Consider the following 22,273-nt stretch of genomic DNA (forward strand, 5'->3'; position numbering starts at 1 on the left):
GAAAAAATAATAATACAGTAATAATAATAATAATAAAATAAAGTAAAATAAAATTAAAATTCTTCAGTTGTATCCCACATCTTTCACTCAGCGTTAGTGCAGTACCTGTCTAAATGACAAGTATGGAAACTGAATGAAGGCTGATGTAAGGACACTACCTACTTTGCATTGCCACGTCGTTTTTGTTGGTATTTCTTGAAGTCTGCACAGCCTGCGCAACCATCACAGACTCTATTTCAATCTGTTCTTACCTCAACTCCACAGACGAGGTGTCAGTGTGTGTGTGTGTGTTTGTGTGTGTGTGTGTGTGTGTGTGTCCATCACAGAACCTCTTCCCATCTATTCTTAACTCAACTCCACAGTGAGTGTGTGTGTGTGTGTGTGTGTGTGTGTGTGTGTGTGTGTGTGTGTGTGTGTGTCCATCACTCTTCCCATTCATTCTTAACTCAACTCCTGTGAGAGAGAGAGTGTGTGTGTGTGTGTGTGTGTGTGTGTGTGTGTGTGTGTGTGTGTGTGTGTGTGTGTGTGTGTGTGGTCTTCTGATCTATTCTTAACTCAACTCCACAGTGAGAGAGAGTGTGTGTGTGTGTGTGTGTGTGTGTGTGTGTGTGTGTGTGTGTGTGTGTGTGTGTGTGTGTGTGTGTGTGTGTGTGTGTGGTCTTCCCATCTATTCTTAACTCGATTCCACAGGCTGTGGAAGGCAGGTGTTTGGCCTTTTGTGTGTGTCTGTGTATGCACGCGAGCGAGAGCAAGAGACAGAGAGAGAATGTGTGTCAGTGTGTGTGTGTGTGTGTGTTTGTGTGTCGCCTCCGCAACCATCACAGACCATCTTCCCATCTTCCTCAATTCCACAGGCTGGGTGTTTGGTATTTTGTGTATGTCTGTCCATAAGAGTGTGTGCGTGTGTGCGTGAGTCCATGAGTGTGTGTATGTGTCACCTCTGCGACCATCACAGACCATCTTGACATTTCAATTCCACAGGGTGGGTGTTTGATGTTTTGTATGTATGTCTGTCCATGAGTGTGTGTGTGTGTGTGTGTGTGTGTGTGTGTGTGTGTGTGTGTGTGTGTGTGTGTGTGTGTGTGTGTGTGCGTGCTTTGGAGCCTCTAGACACGCAGTGACACACCCCACAGCTGCTCCACGAGCTCCTCTATGAAATCAGTGTAGCTCATGCTCTCCTCTCTCATGCTTTGCATCAGCTCTTTGTGCAGAACGAAGGCGTTGGTCACAGCAATGTCCAGCAGATGGACGAAGGCCGTCTTGTACCACTTCACGCTCTTGTGCCTCATGATGTCGTACAGGACGGTGTTGTCGCCGATGTTCTCCACGTCCTTGCACCTGCCCTTGTACTCCAGCGCGGGCTTGGGGCAGGGGATTGGCTGTTTCGACGAGGCGCTCGCCACTCTCCGCAGGACCGTGTCCCCGGCGTAGGCGGGATGGATGGAGGAGCAGACGGAGAGCCTCCCCTTGCCCATCCACTTCACGTAGACCAGAGGGCCTTGTCTCGTCCAGCGGATCGTGCCCATGGGGGAATTTCGGGTCAGTGCGTTGAGCTTGCTGCGCGGGCAGCCCTTACGGGACTCTCGGTACTCTCCACAGGCACCGAAGTTGGCAGCGTACAGGTCGTTGAAAAGCTTTGGGCTTGTGAAATAACCGTCCATGTACAGATGGTAGCCAGAGCCCAGATTTCCTTGGTTTGTCAGTGACATGACGGAGTCGTACGAGAGCCCGTGCCCATCGGGGAACTCGCTCTTTCCGGCGTACACAGAGAAGTTGACTGTGTAGCCGTTGGTGGAATCGGTGATGACGAACATCTTCAAGCCGAACCTTCTGGTTTCAATGACTCGTCTCCTCCTGGTAAGTTCCTCGGGAAGCACCCTGCGTTCTTCCACGCTCAGGTTCCGACGGGGCTGGTAGAACGTCTTGCAGGCGGTCAGGACGGTGTCCATGAGGGGCTTGACGCGGAACAGCTTGTCGTGTGACGGGGTTCCCGTCTTTGCGTCGTTCTCCACATCTTCGTCTGGGTCGCTCATGTGCAAATTCCAGAAGATTTTGCGAAATTTTTCCATTGCCATGATCAGTCTTGGGTAAGGGCAGTTGAAGAGGTAGTCTCTCGACCAGTAGTCATTGAGGTCTTTGAACTCACGCAGGCTCATGAAGCATATAATTCCTATGAATTTGTAGAAATCGGCCATTTCGACATCTTCCCATTCGTACCTCGCACCCCTGGCAACGGTCCTGGCGCCTTGCTTGTTGGTGTTACGGCAGAGCGTTTCCACAGCGTCCTCCGGAAAGAACAGCTTAAAGAGTTGGAGAGGAGTGTAGTCTTCGTCTGCGTTCAGATGCACACCGGGCTCTCGTGCAGGCAGAAAATCCAGCGGAGCTGGCCCCGCGTCTTCGTCAAGCTCAGATTTCCATTTAAAAGGCTGCTGCTTAGTCCGCTGGCAACGCCGTTTTGCACCATCATCACTGGAAAATAAATGGTAATAGGGATGCAAATTATCGATTAATTCATTAATCATTAGTTGATAGCCTTATTGATTGACTTACGATTAATTGATAAGCGGCGCTTTCCCCCTGAAATCTCAATGTTTCTCAAAAAACAAAAAAACACTCAATCTAAAAATTGTAATTAAAAATTGAGATAAAATACCACATTTAAATTAATTTTATTTCAATTCTTTAATCCAAAGGTGACTTAAATATTCCCACTATTCACACCCCTCTTCACGTGCCCATTTCACCATCCCCTTTCTCTTGTCAGTTGAATTTTCGATTAATTGTGATTAATGTTTTTTAATCGAATTATCGTTTGCATCCATAAATGGTAATATTAAAAATGGAAGATATGACTTAGAAAAATGTCCTAACATTGCATTCAGTAAATAATAAAGCAATTTCAGCAAGTGAGGCGAATAGCAGCATAACAGCATTCTTCTTTACTTCAGTAAATTATTAAATAAAGTATACAATACTATGGTGTGTTTGCTGGTAAGATAATGATGAGAATCAATTCAGCAATCTTTGCCTAACAGCTATGCAGTTGGCAACGACTGATTTCATAGTTTGATCATAAAGTAATAGGCTACCAGGTGTAGCAGGTGGCATGTTGGGCCAGGGGTTCCCAAACTTTACCATTTATATTGTTATTTATTATATTATATATTATATTATTATCATTTATTATATTATTTATAATTATTTATATTACCAATAGATTCCAGCCAAGCCCCCCCTTACATTGGGTCATGCCAGACTATCTTTTTTCTGTGCACCCCATAGTCTATGTGTCAGTGCCCCACTGGGAAATGTAAAATAACGATAATGGTAATGTTCTGATGGGTCATTTCACGTGAAATCAGACACTTTGGAACCTGACCGACACAGATTTCAATCATACTTGGTGTGCCTGTTTAGTAGTAAGGTAGCACCAGAGAACTGCATTTGTGTGAATCTGACACCAATATTAATAGTCTAGGCAATGGGTGAAAAAAATCGCTCGCAAGGTGATAAAAGCATGAAACTTGGCACAAGTGTTCATTAGGACATGCTTATCAATTTCAGGGGTGGAGCCACCCAGAATTCAATGTTGCATAGCAACGGTTGCTAGGCAAAGCATTTTCTTGAGCAACCAGCATCACGGATAGAGTTTTTTAGCTCTTTTGTGGTGTCACGATGTCTGTCCTTGTTCATTAGGACATGCTTATCAGTTTCAGGGGTGGAGCCACCCAGAATTTAATGTTGCATAGCAACGGTTGCTAGGCAAAGCATTTTCCTTAGCAACCAGCATCACGGATAGAGTTTCTTAGCGCTTTTGTGTTGTCATGATGTCTGTCCTTGTTCATTAGGACATGCTTATCAGTTTCAAGGGTGGAGCCACCCAGAATTTAATGTTGCATAGCAACGGTTGCTAGGCAAAGCATTTTCCTTAGCAACCAGCATCACGGATAGAGTTTCTTAGCACTTTTGTGGTGTCATTATGTCTGCCCTTGTTCATTAGGACATGCCTATCAGTTTCAGGGGTGGAGCCACTCAGAATTCAATGTTGCATAGCAATGGTTGCTCTGCAAATTATTTGCCTTGGCAACCAGCATCACTGATAGTTTCTTAGCACTTTTGTGGTGTCATGATGTCTGAATCTAGAGTATTTGTCCTAATATCACTGCAATAATGGTTAGAGTTGATATTAGGGCTGTCACGGTTACCGGTTTTCACGGTAACCGCGCTTAAATATGATGACGGTGAAGATAACCGTCTGAATTTTAAAATACGGTGTTATCTCGGTGGGAATTAGCCTACCTTACCGCACACCGTTACACCGGGATATCTTTCATCCCTGACACTCCTAAATAGTTTGACGGTGACGAGACGTGAGTGACAATATCTGCATTTCCATAACTCACCTAACCGTACAGAATGTTAACAGTGGAATCACGTTTGTCCGAGGAGCCAATTTGAACACTGTAAGCGGTTGATTACTAAAACCGAATTTGTATTATTTCACCTCTTTTTTGTCTCTACCTGTCTGCCAAAAATGAGCGCTGAGAAAGACGAGGCTTATATGCATTTCGAAGCATAGACCACGCACGGGTCGTCATCTCTTATGATGTCAAATAAGTTTGTAAAGTTCCCATTCGACAAACGTCTTCTGGCGAGTTTCTGCACAGTGTGATTCAGGTTATGCATGCAAAACGCGGCTAGACTGGGCACTTGAAATTGCTACACCGATAAATAACACACTGTTGCATAGCCTGCTGTACAGTAGTAGCCTAGCCTACAACGTGTTTTTTGACACAGTTTTAAAAAGCCACTCTAAGAACTGCTTGGAATTGGGAAAGTCGCGCTGGGCTTGCTGGCATAGGAGAGATGAGAAGGGCGAGGGGGAGTGGGAGGGACTGGGTAGCCAGAGGAATGTAAGCTTCGCCGAAACATCTCGTTGGCTCGTTTTTTGTGTAATTTTTCATACATGTCGAAGAAACATGTTTTTCATTCCCAGAATATGAGAGCCATGATTCACGTGCTTGCTGCCCGGTGTCAACTCGTTAGGCTACGTTGGCTAGCGAGACAGAGGCATGTGTGCACAGCCTCATCACTAGAGAGGTTCTGTGTAAACAGGTTGCGTTGCGTCCCCACTCACTAGTCGAGCCATGCCTGCAGTTCACTGCGGTGCTGTCGGGAGAGCACAACCCATTCACTGTATGGAGTTTGCACAGCCCGCATATCTGAAGTTACCGTGACCATCTGTTTTCTTATTTCGGGGAAAAACACATATCTAGTTTCTGTACATGGCGCATGGCCATATGTGTTTACTAACTGTAAAGGGGTCACGTGAAAAGGCGTTGGTCATATGGAGGTAGTCCATTCGAAAATGCAAAAGCACCAGGGGAGGGAAAAAATCTGCGATCGTAACACAGTAAACTGGTTTAGTTATAGTCGGGTTGCACATGTGGTTGAAATACAGTGAAAAAACTACATATGCTCTAACCCCATGGATGCTAGAGGAGCATTTTGACACCATGCATGCTAGGATTTATCCACGTTTTCGATGTCTACTCATAGAAAGGTATGGAGACGCCGTGAAAGTGGGGGCTTGGGGTGAAATTTGAAACGTGACATTTTGTAATAAATTAACAACAATAACGCACAAACAATATGTTCAAATATCTGTAAAGTAGTGCTAAAACATTCTTCAGGGTCTAAGCTTTCAAATACTGTTCCTGTGTTTATTAGGCTACACGAGGATTAGGCTATAAATGATTGCGCAATGTAAGGTTTTTGTTCGAGGTTTGCGGTACCATGTCGCCTTCAGTGTCGGCCTTAAAAAAAAAAAAAAAAAAAAAAAACCCTCTAATACCGTAAACCGTGGTAATTTTGGCCACAATAACCGTGAGCCTAAAATTTCACACCGTGACAGCCCTAGATGATATATCTTCAATATCGGAGATAATTTCCTCTTTGTTATTCTTGCCATTCTAACGTCGTTCTTGTATTGTGCTCATCTAAATTAAAGAGAGTTTGAACACTCATACAATTTTACAGTTGCTATTCCTGTATCCAAAGAAAAAGGCAATTGCCTGACAACATACAACATTTAGGAATTACACTTTCAAATTCCTGACAGTAAAACACATACAATTCAGATAATAACCATAGACAATGCTTGCTTGGTTCACACCAGACCATACCACAAGTTAGATATGGTCTGTAGACCGCCTACTGATTTCTCATAGAGAGGAGTGGTTTGCGATTGCTAACGGCCATTTATTTGCTGTTATCATTAAGTGTTATCATTTGGTCTATATGTAGCCCATAGCCAATTGTGTCAGTTACTGTATATTGAAACAAACTGAAAGCTTCCGTTTGTCAAGCACTGTAATACACGTCATCATCTTTCCACCCCTCCCCACTTGCTGATTGGCCCCCAAGATCTAGTTGCCTCGCTGAGGGATAGAATCCATGCAAGCTTTTCAGACTGGAATGTGCAAAGCAACATAGGATTTCCCAGGCTAAGACAACACAACTGATACTGTGTAGGCAGCAGTGGCTTAAGCACTCATTCAAACTCAGATTGTCTGTTTTTGTCTAGATTCAGCCCATTAAGGTTAAGGTTAAGTAAGGATAAGGTTAATAAGAGTGTTTTCCACACCTTCATATATGGCTGAAGAGAGTTTGAGCCCCAGGAACTGTCATTACAGTAACTCGCACAGAAAGATGACTGTGACAATGCGATGTCTAAGCACTTGGCAGTGACGTTTGTACACATTGAAATAATCAGGTTAATAATAGAATGGTACGTCAGTAGGTTTTTGGATAGAGAAACAGTACAGCGCTTCTATTCCATTTGATAAAGGTTCAGTGTAAATACTGTAAGAATTAAGTTAAGACAAGAATGTGAAACTCAGGCCAGGGGACCAAATTTGGCCCACGGAACCACTTCGACCATTAGGCCCACAAGATCTTTGCAAATTTGTATTAGAGTTGGCCCACATACACCATCAATACATAGACAATGTGACTTGAAGGCAAAATTCAGTCAGTTCGAGTTAGAGTACTTTTATAAATCCACAAAGCAAAGAGAAAAACATTTCTTTGCATTTCATGACTATAATCTGCTGCTATTAAACCATATAATTGTAGACAGACTCCATTCATTTTGAAAACATGTTACAGTTGTCTAAATGATTTGTAACACATAATCCATTTAGGATTTTATAATTAGTACCTGGATGATCAGTATGCAGTAGGCACATGTAAAATGCAGTGAAATAAAGAGAGGCCTGACTTGAAGTGACACTTAAAGCCCCTCATTACTACAAATGTGTTCAAGAAGAACTTAAGTGACAATAATATTCACATAATTGCAATGCTTTGTAGTTTCTAGAATGACACCAAAGGAGTCACAATGCCCCATTTGCTATATAACCTTTTAATGTATTAATACAGTGATATAGCGAAGTCAAGATACACATATCATACCACAGAACTGATTAAAAACTGTGTTGTTGATGTTTGTTGCTCAGGAAAGTTCATTGATTATGAAAGGTCATAATCATACATATTGCAGTATTTGAAGCATTATGATGCATTATTTTAGTGATATTAGGGCAAGGAGTCAATATTTAGACATAACAACAAAATTGCTGGGAACTGTATTACTGATGCTAGTTGCTAGGGAAGATGCTTTACCTAGCAACCGTTGCTAGGCAACATTAAATTCTGAGTGCCTCCACCCCTGATATTTCGTGATATTAGGCCAAGGAGTTAATATTTACACATCATAACACCACAAAATTGCTGGGAACTGTATTACTGATGCTGGTTGCTAAGGAAGATGCTTTGCCTAGCAACCGTTGCTAGGCAACACTGAATTCTGAGTGGCTCCACCCCTGAAATTAATAAGCATGTCCTAATGAACATTTGTGCCAAGTTTCATGCTTTTATCACCTTCCGAGCGATTCTCCCATTATATTGCACCCATTGCCTAGACTATAAGGGCTAAGCGAAGGTTTGCATATGAGGGTAGGACACTATACATTCAGCCTTGATTATATCAGTCAGTGTAAGTCACAAAAAGTTGTCTAAGGTGTTGTTTCAAAGTTTTTTTCTGGCTCTACAAATTACACAAACAGCATGGAATACAAAAACCTTCAGAATATGAATTATGATATTGAAAAAATAAAATAATAATATATATAAAAAAAAACATTTTTAAAATGGCTACTCTCCTGTCTACATAGCCTGTAAGGTCATAAACAACACCTGGAAATGGGGTGTTTGGTTCTGATTAGTAGCGTAGGGATATAAGGGCCAGGGTGGGCCAGTGCCACTATGATTGACAGCTGGCCCACCCTATCAGAGGTGTCCAAAATGATTGACAGCTGACTCACCCCGTCGGAGTTGTCCCGTTAACGTGACATAGCGTGAATAGGTTACGAACGAGCAGCTAACCTAATGTCACATTTAATGTCACACAACATATCCAACACTTTCAATTCAATATTAAATATTACAACTATTTACAGAAATGCCATAGTTTTGTCAGTTTTTACTTTCTTGTGCATCATTTTGATTTGGGAAAGGGGAGGTGGTAGCTTAAGAGATAAACATCCGTTGCTGCTATGACAACACTAGGAAGTTGCTGAAAGGAAAATGCTAGCCGTTAACTAGAAAATGTCAAAACAGACATCGCTGTCATCTTTTTTCCACAATCCTCCCAAGAGGTTAAAATTTGCCACCGAGGGAACAGACAATGACGATGACAATGACAACCCGGTCCAGGAATCAAGCTCGCGCTCGTTGTCGTCAGATGCGACCCGTCCCACTCCCCCCAATATCCCCAACGGTCCTTCTGCACAGCCCAGCAGCGCTTTACCTGAAGACCTGTCGGCCCTCCACGAGCCGGCTACCCAACCCGATCTGAAGGAGTTTCCACGCACCGTTATAAACGGTAAGGCCAGGTCTTTCTCGGCGAAGTGGTACAAGGAGTTTCGTTTTCTGGAGTACACTATTTCAAGAGATGCGATTTTTTGCAAAGCCTGTCGCCACTTACCAAGTAATGACATGCAAGACCGCGGTGGTATAAACGGCCATAGAGATTGGAAACATTTAAGACAGGCTTGTGAACGGCACAGAAGCTGCAAGTATCACCAGAGCGCTGCTGAAAAGCTGAACGGCTATCGCGATGCGCAGACCTCTGGTAGTGTGATCAGCCAATTGAGAGGAGACACGGACAGTGTTGTTCGCCGAAACAGGGAGCACATCAAGGTGGTGCTAGATGTTGTCCTTTTTTGTGCAAAGCAAAACCTATCCCTGCGTGGTCATCGGGAGACAGCTGAAGCGATCAATAGGGGTAACGTGGTCGAATTATTTAATTTTGTAGCCCAATTTGACCCACAAATAGCCTACTGCAGCGAATGGCCCAAATGCCTGAAAATGCCACAATGTTGAGCCCAGATGCGTAGAATGACCTGGAGGCAGCTGCAACGCTCCTCTTACGCAACAGACGAAGCGAAATCCAAGAAAACAGTGGGACTTTCTATGCCATAATAGCCGACGAGTACAAAGACCAGGCTAAACACGAGCTGCTGGCCGTCTGCCTTCGATATATGCACAATGGGGTCATCAAAGAGCGGGCAGTGGGGTTTGTGGCAACAGAAAAAATGCACGCAACAGCAATAGCGCACAAAATATTGGAGGTAATCCAGCCACTGCAGCTTGACCCATCGCTGTGTGTCGGCTTCAGTTTTGACGGGGCAGCAGTAATGTCAGGACACAAGGGGGGAGTGCAGGCAATCCTGAAGGGAACCTTTCCTCGCGCAGTGTACGTGCACTGCAACTCCCATCGTCTCAACTTGGTTCTCGCCACAGTGTCCAAGTCATCCGTGCACGTTTCAACCTTTTTTGAGACTTTGAATAGTCTTCACGCCTTCATGACAGGCAGCAACAGGCACGCCATATTTTTGGACATTCAAAAAGAGCTGAACCCCAAGTGGCAACCCCTGAGTTGGAGCGGTCCTTTGACGTGCGCTGGAGTTCCAAGTCTGGATCGGTGAAAAAAGTGCTCACATTACTGGATACTGTTTTGGAGGTGTTGTCGGAATACAGTGATAGTACTAATGGCCAAACCAGACTTGAGGCACAGTCTCTCGTACACCAAATAGAGACGAAAAAAATTGTTTTTCTGTTGGTCACCTTCGCAAAACTCTTTGACATCAGCGACTTCGCCACAAAAGGATTGCAGAGCCCTACATTGAATATACTGGACTGCATCGACCTCATTGAAACTATGAAGGAAACATTCGCTGGTCTCCGGGACCACTCACAGCCTCAGGACGACTTCAACAAAGTGTTACGCCTCACCGATGATCTCATGAAAAAACACGAAATTACGCGTTGGGATGTCACCACTGGCAGAGCGCGACGCTTGCCTGCTAGGATCAGCGAGTCGGTTGTCCTGTCCGCTATCGGGAAGCGGCAAACTGTACAACGCGACCAGGATCTCAAGCACCTGTGGGACGATATACTGGATCGCCAGCTGGCTGAACTAGCTACTCGGTTTCAGGACGAACGTGCCGTCCCCCCACAGGAACCTTTGACATGGACTTGCTCCATCGACCTTGCCAGCAGTATGGGATCGTCATTGGGGACGCTGAGCTCTCCGTTTTCGCTCAACAAATGAAGAGGAAGGTCGCGGCAGGGACAGAGTTCCCGTCTCTGATGGAGGTGTTGGACTGCTGCCCACAGGATGTTTTCCCAGGCGTGAACACGCTCTTGAGGGTTATGTTAACACTCGCCACCACCTCCTGTACAGCAGAGCGCATCTTTTCAACTACAGGAAGAATACACACCAGGCTCCGAGCCTCCATGAGCGCCTCTCGTCTCTGCCACCTGACCCTGCTCTGTCATGAGCGAGAACTAACAGAGAAACTGAACCCCGACGAAATAGTCAAGATTTTCTGTGAGAAGCCCAGGCGTCTACGCTTCGTATAGACAGCAGCAGGTAAGCACATTTCCAACCAAAAATGACTAATTAATCTTCCATGAAACTTTTGAGTTCATTAACCTAATCTCTCTCTCTCTCTCACCCTCTCCCTCTCCCCCCGCTCTTCTCCTCCCAATTTAGTGACCGTCAGATCATCTTCCACGTCCACTCACGCTCCATAGCGCAGATTGAATCCAGTTCAAGTTCAAGTTTTCTTCAGAAATAAAACAAGAAATTAACAAAGTACAATATTGGGCCCTATTGGTGTCTTTCATTTTATAGTGAAATTAAATGCTGTTATTGGTCATTTCTACAGCTGCATATTCGGGTAATGATGATAATAATAATAATAATAATAATAATAATAATAATAATAATAATAATAATAATAATGGGCAGAATAATAATATTAATTATAAGATATAAAATATCAGCAATCATAATAATAATAATAGTGTTGGGTGATATTAGACCTAATTAAACACATCTAAGGTGTATTTCACTCCAGTGTAGGCCCATTTAAGAAACTGACCCTGTATATTTTGTTATCTTCTGAATGCAAAAAAACTTCCAAATCGGGTAGCCTATCTCAATGGTCTCTGGTTTCAGGACCACCACCTTGTCATTCTTGACTGTATTCAGGAATGCAATGGAATGCCCCCCCCCTCCTGGTCAATAGTATTACTATTTCATTAATTTATTCTACTGCACAACTTGCACTATATGTGCACTTCCAATGCAATGGCCATATTATTTTAATCCTCCTGTTTAAAAATAAATAAATAAGTAAATATTGGTAGGCCTATATTGTTCCCTCTATTAACATAACCTATATAAAGACCTACGGCCTATGTAGGGGTTTTAAAGTTAAAAATAATAATAATAATAATTAAAACAAAAACGAAAAAAAAAAGGGGTCCACACTCTTTCACTACAGGCCCACACTGTTTTACATTTCTGCCTACGCCACTGGTTCTGATTGATGATGAATGATGAAATCAACACCGTGCGGTCCGGCTCTCGATTCTGATTGGCTGATAGCTGTGGTCAATCGGGCTTGCTGAGTTTTTGTTGCGAAGTGTGTATTCTGGCAGCGCGACGCACGCACGCGGAGTAACGTTGCCGGGGTAACCACTTCCTCAACTTGTCAACTCATCGCGGATGAAATTAATTGTCATTTAAGTTTTTTTTTTTAAAAAAGACATTTGGTCAGTGATTAAGTGTAACAGTCGGTCCAACTCCAATAACATTGTGTAGTAAAACTATTTGACTTTTGTGACCAGGGAGACAGTGTAGTGTATGCTATGAGCGTCACATTCGTTCCACTTACTTATCATCATACACATCCTCTGCTGGATCCAGCCGAAGGAGAAAATGCATCTCTACATCGTCGTTTTCGTCGCTGGAAGGGTCTGACATGCCGTCGTCAGTCTCGCTCTCCAACTCGGACTCTGACTCTTCTACATCTACATCCATCTCGAAAGGCGCCAGCAGTATGTTGGGCATATTATTCATACTCTCCCCCATGTCTGGTTCTACTCTCCGGCGATGCTTCTTCTCAGATAAGCAAGTCCTTCTCAAGCCTATCAAACCGTTTTTGTTCAGACCTCTGAAAGGCCAGTGGTGCACACCTTCGGTTTCAGAATGGTATTGTTCGTTGAACGTTTTATGTTCAAAAAACAAAACTGGCTAACTTCTGTGGACTGCGGGGCTCACAACAACTTCTAGCTCACCAACTTGTCGCCAGCCACGTGTACGCGCACGCATGCGCACACACGCAAACTAAACTCGATTCTTAAAGGCACATGCATGCACACTGACAGAGAGCGTGCGTGTGTGAGAGAGAAGAAAATAGGCCTATGCAGCTCACAAAACACTAAAACACACGAATCACACGTTTAAACATGGAAGATATGTATGTTGTGTGTGATTGAATGGGACATTTAGGATGGTAGGCCTATGTATTTTAATTTCTAATTTACGGAACTTTGTGAGCCATGCTCATCCTCCTCAATTATTAGGGAGGTGTAATCTACTCATTAAAAGTCCTCCAGTAGCCTATAATTTTGACCAACTGGTCAGGCCCTACTTTTTTATACACACTTCATGTTTATAAATAGAACATGTTGAGAGTGTGCATTGATATCTAAGTAGCCTAATTTGTGAAGTGAAGGCCATCTAGAATGTACAGGTCAGATGTGCAAGTGATCCCATCCCCAAAGTAGGCCTACCATAGTGTGTGTGTGTGTGTGTGTGTGTGTGTGTGTGTGTGTGTGTGTGTGTGTGTGTGTGTGTGTGTGTGTGTGTGTGTGTGTGTGTGTGTGTGTGTGTGTGTTTCCGGTAGCTACTGTGGTTTGGTATAAAAAAATATTTTATGATGGCATTGGAGGTATCTGCATCCGCTGAACCATGGAGGGCTTATACATAACACAAGGGAGTTGTAAGAATTGTGTTCACAGGTGGAAGATAGACACAGAGGCAGAGATTTGCCAATCATGTTCAGAGTTTACTGAGGATACTCAGGTCATTACAACGATACAGCTTAATCAGTCATATCATTGGAAAAAGTCGCATTTCTGCCCTCCAAGTGTCTGTAAGGTAGTTTTATTGAACTTGTCTTGTCAGTTTTGATTGGCTGTCCTGATCGGGTGATCCTGACAGAAGCTACAGAGTACTTTCAGAGACTTTCATGATACATTTGTAACGTACCTTAACCTTGTGTCTGAACGTACTCTGCAGCCTCTGTGTTCTGTTTGTATCAAAAGAGGAATGTTCTTAGGTCTCCCGATAAGGGCACACAGGCTAATGGTCTTGTAGTATATATTCTATATTCCTACAGATTTGACCACAGTTTAGGTTTCTTGCAAGTGTTAATGGCTATGACAGTACAGGCAGATGTGTCTTTATTATGATAAGTCAAAGGCATCAGTGATTGGTCATTCAGCCTATGTTTTAGGCAGGTGTTAACAAGCTTGATAAGGAGTCATAAATAGCCGACCAATGAGGAATGTTGGAGTGTAATTTTGTTAAATCGAAACATTATTGGTTTGACCTCACAGATATGTCAGCTGTGTGTAATTTGGCTGATATCTGACGAGGTTGCGACACAAACATTTTGTAGTACTATTTTCTTTTTACTGACATTGAAAATACTATAAATGTTTTAGTAATTAAATATGTTGTTCTGTCATGTATAATGTGCGAATCGGTGTGGGCTATGCATTACTAACACATTAATAGAGTTGTATAAAGTAGGAGTACTGCAGATGTAGGCCTAATTACAACACTAATGGTATGATATAACATGGTCAACTATAATATCATATTAAGCTTACTTGGGTTGTAATTACATATATGTCAGAGTATTTCTACTTCTTCTTTATACAAGTCTGCTCTGCATATGAAAGGGTTTCAGTATCGCTTCATAGGGTAACACACCATAGTCGTATCCAGTGCTTAATTTGTCAAGCGGGAGGTCCTGGAGCGCAGAGGATGGGTGGCTCCCCCCCGAGGGGGATCTGTGATGTATTTCCATGAGGTTCCATCCAAGGTTCCGGAGCTCTCGTCTGAGGTTCCGGAGCTAGCTCCCCCTTGCTCCCCCTCAAATTAAGCACTGGTTGTATCTGCCAATAAGTAACTGTATACATGAAAATATGGTATATAATAATAACTCAAAACAAAAATGTATTACCACTCCAAGTGATAGTCTGTTTTATTGTTATCTTAATCTGATATCGACAAAGTACATGCAACAGTGCAACATTTGTTGTGTGTGAGATATTATGTTGGCCTACCTAAGAGTAACAAATTACTTCTTGGCCTTTGTTTAACCACTACAGAAGGCCCAAATCAGCATTGCAAATGTGCAGCAAAGAGCAGTCAAATAAAGGCAGCAGATACAAAAGAGGACATAGCACTGTGTAGGCTGTACAGTATCAGGGTACAAGACAGATCAGTGGTCACAGGACTGGTAATACAGTCATTGGTGTGTGTGTGTGTGTGTGTGTGTGTGTGTGTGTGTGTGTGTGTGTGTGTGTGTGTGCGTGTGTGTGTGGTGTGGGGTTAGTCCTGCCACGTGTGCACTGTAGGCATCCCACCGACACTTGGGACAGATTAGGGAAGTTAATGAGGTACAGTAGGAAGGTTAATGCTAAGGGGCCAGTGAGTCGCTGACGGTCCGATGGGCCAATGTTGTTGGTTTTTGTTTTGTGTTTTCTTAGTGACCTTCTCTTAGAGAAAGAGTGAGAGAGAGAGAGAGAGAGAGAGAGAGAGAGAGAGAGAGAGAGAGAGAGAGTGAGAGAGTGGGGGCACGAAAATACAGGGTGGCTCTTTTTGGTCCCTGTCCAGCCCTGGCAGTATATTTATTTCTCAACCTCCAAGTGAGGCCTCTGGAAACCTCTATAGATGCCCCCTTCTTCTGGAAATCGCCTCCTTATGGCTGCAACAACACATGAAGGGATGGCCTTCCGCACGTGTTCGTCTAGAACTCCATGAGCCCAGCAGACAACCTGCCTGTACGCTGTGTATCGAAATTGCCTGGAATTGGGAAAGCAGAAACAGCAACATCAATTTAGACGGCCACAGTATTATCAATGTATGCTTATAGTAAAAACAAATGCAGTGTTAATTCAACACTTATTAAGGATGTCAAAGTCAGGCCCGCAAGGGGGCAAATTTGGCTTTGAGTATTACACGCATGCAATGCACAAGTTCATCCATTTAAAAACAATAGATGAATAACGAGTTTGGCCTGTGACTTTTTCCCAGATTTTGATTGTGACCCACAGTTAATTTGAGTTTGACACCTCCTGACGACTAAAAGGGTCGATTTAACATCTTCCAGACAGACTGAATTTGGCTCCAAAAGTACTCTGGAGAAGCATTTTTAAATGTGCAGACTACTACACACCTGTAGGCTACAGGAAGAAATTATGTGTTGTATGGCAAGTCAATAAAGAGGAGGAGAGAGGAGACATACTGTGGTGTCTTGGCCTGGAGAGGGCCATGCTTCTGCCCGAAGTCCAAATATGCTACCTCCAGCATGCACGGGTTCAGGCAAAAGGTTTTGAAATCTGGATGGAGCGTCAGGCAGGGGATATCCGCTGACGGATCCAATTTCTCTAGAAGGGCCCGGTATGCCTCCACCCCCCTGCAGCAGCACACACTCCCCAGCAGTGATGCTGATGATATTGCTTCACATTGACCACACGAGCACCTGAAAAACAAGTGTGAAATTCAAGACAAACTGCTTAGGAAGTTCATGTTTTGTGTTTTTCAGATGTAGTTAGGTCTATAGTGGCAAGAGAGACAATACATTTTGCACTGAGTCAATATTAATAGGCAGGCACCCATCAAAGCTCATATTTGAAGGTGACTGTACTTTATAGCAAGGCATGTTTACTTTGGTAATGTGGTAGTGATGATGGTGATGTGATAATAGAAATATTCTGTTAAAAAAATGGAAGTATCATCAAAGAGCCCTCAGTTGAGGGGACCCCAAAGTTCCCAGAGGAACACTTAAAAGTTGTTGGAAGAACCTCAAGGTTTCACAGAGAACCTTCAGGGGGTCTTTCACCAATCAAAATGCCACTATGAAGGAACATCTGAAGGTTGTCACCTTGTACAAAACGTGTGGTTTCTTTCGAGCACCTACGTGGTTCTCGACCTTTTTTGAGCAAAAAGCCCCCTTGACTTCATCATAAGCCTCCCAATGACCCATTGACCTTATCATAAGCCTACCAGCGCCCCCTTAGTTTTAAAAAATAAAATAGACTAATGCCCTCATCTAACTAAGCACGACCCCTCTCACCTGTGTCTTTCTAAACAGTCCTCTGGGTGGCTGTAGATAGCCAGGCTGTGCCCTCCTAGTGACGCAACACCTTCAGCAATGCCACTAGTCAGGTCAAGAGCAATGCAAGTACTTTCTGAGCTCCCGAAAAATGGGAACTATACTACCACTTTGTTGGGACGCAAACAACCATTAGCAAACTAAGGGAGGCGGGTCAACTATGGCGTTTGGGAAATGTTCATTGTTATGCTCTTGGTGAGACCAAGTCTCGAAGAGATTTAAAAGTCGATGATAATCAGGCTAGGCTGTAGAGCCCCCAATGAGAAAGACAACAATGGCAAGCAAGGATTCTTCCAGGAGCCTTTTCATTTGTATAGCACACTTACCCAGCAGAGACATCCTTTGGTTCGGACGAAGCGAGCTGTTCCTGAATCAGCTTGGCAGGCGACATCTTCATTACATTGACCTTATAGTTTCTCCTAACTCTTTTCCTGTCCTCCGTTTCTCTCTCAGGTGATAGATAGAATCAAATGTGTCCTCCTTATACCTGTCAAGGGGGGCATGTTCATGCATGAAGAGCCAAGTGACGCCTCTGATTGCCCCATCTTGAATTGTAGGTGTGACCTTATAGGTGTTAAAGAAACTGCAAATAATTTTGCATTTCTTTTCTTAATGATAGTAGCCTCATAGCAAACATAAATATAGGCCTATAGGCCAACATTCAAGCCTCCTGGCCAGGATTCGTGGGGGCGTCCAGAACAAAAAAAAACCCCTAGAGTTCTATGTAATCATTTGTGAATTCATTACTTAATTTATTGATCGTTTGTTTGTTTATGTGTTTCTGCTCGTCGTAATATGTTTATTTCTGTTTAGTCTATTCGTCTCCCCAATCTTTCCTTTCTTTATTTTGACATAGTCCATGTGATCACACCCAATCCGGTAGATGGCGCCAACCTACAAGTCCGTCAGCTCAGCTGTCATACAAAGAAGAAGACCGGGTAACTTGGCGGCAAGGGTTCGGCCTGTAGCAACCCAATGTAAGTAGGCTGCCGGATGTGAGTGCCCGGATATCCGCCCGAGTATTTACGTCTATTTTACCTCAGCTACTCGATTTCGGTCGTGTATTTGCGACAGTTTAACCTCAGCTACTTGATTTCGGTCCGATTTGAGTCTGACTGAAGATGGAAGGGACATAGGTGCCGTGCGTAAACAGCACATCGCCGTTTCGGCGACACCAGAGAGTTCCTTGATCTCCCAATCAAAAGAATAGTCCCGGACGGTGACCAATAACATCAAAATAATAATACAAAAATGAAATTATAACTCAAAACCGAATTGATTTGGGTGTGAAAATTAAATTGTCTCAACCGGGCACCCAAAGGGAATCCATCAAAAGATAACGGCGTTACTTTCTCGTCGGCATTATTTTGTTTTTATTATCCAGGAGGACTGGGCTGAAAACTGCAGCAGTCACCTTGCACAGTTCTAGCTGCTCTGAAGCACGTGCGTGTCTAAGCAAATCATCCTGCCCATTCGCAATGTTAAATAAAAAGTTTTGCACAAGACGAAAATAGATGCACTGTCACAGACACTGGAATAGTCGGTTTCGGAAGGCATTAAAGTCACGAGTTTACCCAGTCTAAATGTAGCTAGCACTCGGGAAGTTTCTGAGTTTTACTCCTTACATTAGTGAAACATAACATCAGGATATCCTACAAGTTAAAAGAATATCTGGGCATAGCCTTCTCTCTGAGTTAGAAAACAGCAGCTATGCCGCTGTAGCCTATTATTATTTGGTGGTGCAAAAACAACACGCGAAACCATGCCGCATATTGTGCCATTATTGGTGATGCCGAAACAACAAAGCCAGATTGGTGACTAGAGCCTGCCTAGTACATTTAGACATAGCCTACTCATTTGATTGTGCCATGTACATTTAAAAGTGTCAGTGCAGAATTAAACTGGGCGCTGAATATAAATATTGGAGCCATTCTCCCTCCGTGTCTAGATACAGTCAGAGGCGCGCGCGCACGCTCTTATTTCTGTATTATATGAAAATATCCTAAAACATCAGAGGACCTTCGTGGTGGAGGATACTTGCGGCGGGGCCAACACCAAGTTGTTACGGGACAATATTAATATTATTGAAGGGACATGCTCGATACTTTACCTGGTCTAAATGTAGCACTCGAAAAGTTATGCCGCATATTGTGCAGATTATTTGGTGATGCCAACAACACCTGAAACTAGGCACATTGGAGACTAGAGCCTAATTTAGACATAGCCTATTCATTTGATTGTGCTACGTAAACTTAAAAGTGTCAGTAGGCCTACAGAATCAAACGGGACGCTGAAATATTGGAGCCAGTAACTTCGTGTCCGGTGGATATTGAGCAGACGTGTGCGCGCGCACAACTAATTTCTCTCACATCTCTTTGCTCATCAAGCCTCCGATCTCCAAAAAGACACGGGCACTCAGGATAACTGTGTACACTGGCTGTTTAAATAATGTGATGCACGTTCCTCATGACATGGCATGGTTTGGCCACCCTAAATTCAACATGACTGCATTCGCACATATCGTTAAAACATCCATGATGGAATTGTCACTCTTAATGTGCAAGTATTGGATATGAAAAAAAAAGATCCTAAAACGGTCACAACACCAGAGGAGCCGTGGTGGTGGTGTGGTGGATATTTGTGGCGGGGGCCGAGGCCGAGTTGTTACGGTAGGCTACAATCATATTATAGAAGGGACAGTCAGGCCACACAGCGCGACTCACATCGGGCAGCTGTGGTACCGCAAAGCATTCCTGATGGTGGAAATGAATGCAAATGCATGCAAATACTCGGGCGGATATCCGGGCACTCACATCCGGCAGCCTACTTACATTGGGTTGCTACACGGCCAGCCAGTGCTGCCTGTTCCAGTGCCTGTTCCACTGCCAAAGAAACCAGACTGGTAATCAAATCAAGGATGTTTATTCACTGCTTTTAGAGTGTAAAAGGATACGGACCGAAGATTACAATCGTGAAGTGGAGAAGAGTATACCAGCACCATCACTTGTGAAATGGGTAAGCTGCTATTTTGTTGTGGTTGTTGAAGTGTAGTGTGGTAACGTAGTCTACTTCATTTGTAAGCTTATTCATTTTGCCCGTTATGTTAATAAGCAAATGCCTGCTACTTGCAGCAGGCTAGCTTTAGTTTTAAGTTTGAAAGGTGCACTGTGTAATATTTCTAGTTGGCCTAGTGTTTTTTTCCTGAACTAATGCTGCCCATTCACAAATGTTACCTTTTAATGAATATTTGCCACCACCATCGAATTCTTAGTTTTCATTATGACTGGGAAAATTGCACTTATCATGCATGAAAAGGGTTCTGTTCATGGTTCTGCTCCATTTCCGCCATTTTGAATTTCTAGAAGTGGACAGTTTTAGCTGCAAAATGTACTGACTGTACTTTCACTGTGCTAGTAAATACCAACTTATTATTTTGTAAATATATTAATGAAAAGATCAAATTAGACAATGGAAGCAAAGTTTCAGTGAGCAACATAGTTAGTTCAGGGACCATGTTGGAAATAAGTGTTTACGCTTTTACATGTTATCCCTTGGATACCTTTTGTCTTCCTATATCCATAAATAAACCAAACCAAACCAAAAATACTACTCTGCCCACAATCACAAGTTACACAGTGCACGTGTACCTTTAAGAAAGTTTAGTTGACCATTGAATTTTGACAGAATCAACATCCACAATTCACCTTCAGCCAACATCAGAGTCCAGATTGTGATTTATCGTAGTTATAATGTTCCAGAGACTATACTATTTATGATGATGTGGGAGCCGTGACCTAGTGGTTAAGGAGATGTTTTAGTTCAGAGGCTTGAAGATTCAAATCCCACCCTTTCACTCTCTATAACACTCTACAAACTATAGCTGGGGTACCATTGAGCGAGGCACCTAACCCCACACTACTTCATGGTCTGTAGCCAGCCAATACCCTGTTCTTAAAATAACTGTTAGTCTGTTTGGATGAAAGCATCAGCTAAGTGTAATGTAATGTGTTGTTGCCAGCTAGAAGCCTGTGGCAACTGTAGATGTTTTCGAAAATCTTCTCATAACCTAAGCATTAGGTAAAACATTGCAATGCAAAAGAACACCAGGAGATTGACTGGCCAGCTCAGACCAGTCACTTAACAACATCATTAGGCTAGTCATAACAAATGTATGACGTGAAAGACATTAACTGTTTATTGATGTTGTTACAGACTACTCTGCACCTGTGGTTGAAATGGAAGGAGAAGAAACGCCGCCACAACCACCAGCCCTAGACAACGCAGCGACAGAGGAGATTCAGGAAACAGAAGCAGCTGCGGGAGGTGGCGCTCCAATGAGCAACTCTGATGAATACGAACCGTGGGAGTACACCATAAGACAAGAAATAAGCCGCCTGCTGGAGGAGAATGGCGGCCCGAAGGAAGTGTTCGGAAAGATCCTGGACGAGGCATATTTCAAAGACAACAATTCAAATGTGGAGTCCTACACTGGGGTTCCATCTTTTAAGGTATTAATGAGCATGTTGGACATTATTCTCCCTGATCTGCAGAAGACAGAAGGAGAAAACGTCTCCCATTTTCAAATACTCCTCATGACTCTCATGCGCTTAAAATGTGGTCTGTCCACCCATCAGCTTGCCTACATCTTTGACCTTGAACCGTTACCCGCAGCCCGTACGGTGAGAAGCACCTTGTACGTGCTCTATAAAAAAATTGGTTGTTTAGTTCATTGGCCAGAGCGTCACTGTCTACAGGCAACCATGCCGCATCAATTTGTTGAGATGTTTGGGAATCGAGTCACTGTTATCATTGACTGCTTGGAGTGTGCCGTTGACTGGATGCTCAATGCGAAATATCTCATTGGCATAACACCATACGGAAGCATCTCTTTCATTTCTGCTGCTTTTAAGGGGTGGGCCAGCAACAAGCAGGTCGCAGAAAAATGTGGCTTGCTTCAGAAGCTGTCATCCGGGGACCTAGTATTGGCACCGAACAGTGGGTTTGATATTAAAGAAAGCCTTGCCCTTGTGGGTGCCTCACTGAAAGCCCCAGCCGTTACCGCAGCAGACCACAGCACACTTAGTGCCGAAGAGGTGGAGGAGAACAGGAAGATGGACTATGTCAGGAACCAGATGGACAGAGTGATGAGGTTCATGCGCTCAAAGTTCACTGTGTTAAATGAGAGGGTAAACATTGGGTTTATGCTGCCTTTTGAGGAGGAGGAGGATGTGATTTTCTGGGATGCAGTTGTCGCTGTGTGCTGCGCTTTGACAAACATGCATCCAAGTGTTATCAATGTGTAATTTTAGGCTACACCATGCTTGCATGCGTGCCGTGCTTATGTCGTTTCTACAATAATTCCTGCAAATAAAATGCACAAGATGGAACAGTATTTGTTGTTTTATTTGTTGGCCCACTAATGAATGATTGTGCAAAGTAAGTTA

At 43.4% G+C, this 22,273-nt stretch overlaps 3 protein-coding genes across 3 annotated transcripts; 1 reads left to right on the top strand and 2 right to left on the bottom strand.

The window, feature by feature from the left end:
• Positions 1-1,051: 1,051 nt before the first annotated feature.
• LOC134464442 (piggyBac transposable element-derived protein 4-like) lies at positions 1,052-12,711 on the bottom strand. The gene is made up of 2 exons (XM_063217888.1): positions 12,312-12,711; positions 1,052-2,469 (listed from the first exon to the last, which is right to left on the bottom strand). Exons 1-2 carry the CDS (start codon positions 12,506-12,508, stop codon positions 1,107-1,109), a joined length of 1,560 nt encoding a protein of 519 aa, XP_063073958.1. The 5' UTR covers positions 12,509-12,711; the 3' UTR covers positions 1,052-1,106.
• A 2,631-nt stretch (positions 12,712-15,342) lies between these two features.
• Positions 15,343-17,299, bottom strand: LOC134464820 (P2X purinoceptor 7-like). The gene is made up of 3 exons (XM_063218154.1): positions 17,156-17,299; positions 15,960-16,196; positions 15,343-15,517 (listed from the first exon to the last, which is right to left on the bottom strand). Exons 1-3 carry the CDS (start codon positions 17,224-17,226, stop codon positions 15,343-15,345), a joined length of 483 nt encoding a protein of 160 aa, XP_063074224.1. The 5' UTR covers positions 17,227-17,299.
• Positions 17,300-19,696: 2,397 nt separating this feature from the next.
• On the top strand, positions 19,697-22,221 carry LOC134463766 (uncharacterized). The gene is made up of 2 exons (XM_063217029.1): positions 19,697-19,844; positions 21,042-22,221. Exons 1-2 carry the CDS (start codon positions 19,841-19,843, stop codon positions 22,130-22,132), a joined length of 1,095 nt encoding a protein of 364 aa, XP_063073099.1. The 5' UTR covers positions 19,697-19,840; the 3' UTR covers positions 22,133-22,221.
• The last annotated feature ends 52 nt before the right edge of the window (positions 22,222-22,273 follow it).

The sequence above is a fragment of the Engraulis encrasicolus genome, chromosome 15, assembly GCF_034702125.1.
Source record: "Engraulis encrasicolus isolate BLACKSEA-1 chromosome 15, IST_EnEncr_1.0, whole genome shotgun sequence".
Classification (NCBI taxonomy): Eukaryota; Metazoa; Chordata; class Actinopteri; order Clupeiformes; family Engraulidae; genus Engraulis; species Engraulis encrasicolus.

Coding starts and splice junctions, on each gene's coding strand:
- LOC134464442 (XM_063217888.1), bottom strand. CDS start 12,508: ATGGGGGAGAGTATGAATAATATGCCCAACATACTGCTGGCGCCTTTC. Junction 2,470..12,311: donor GAGGATGTGTATGATGATAA/GTAAGTGGAACG, acceptor TTTATTTTCCAG/TGATGATGGTGCAAAACGGC.
- LOC134464820 (XM_063218154.1), bottom strand. CDS start 17,226: ATGAAGATGTCGCCTGCCAAGCTGATTCAGGAACAGCTCGCTTCGTCC. Junction 16,197..17,155: donor CCAAAGGATGTCTCTGCTGG/GTAAGTGTGCTA, acceptor CTTGTTTTTCAG/GTGCTCGTGTGGTCAATGTG. Junction 15,518..15,959: donor CTCCAGGCCAAGACACCACA/GTATGTCTCCTC, acceptor TCCCAATTCCAG/GCAATTTCGATACACAGCGT.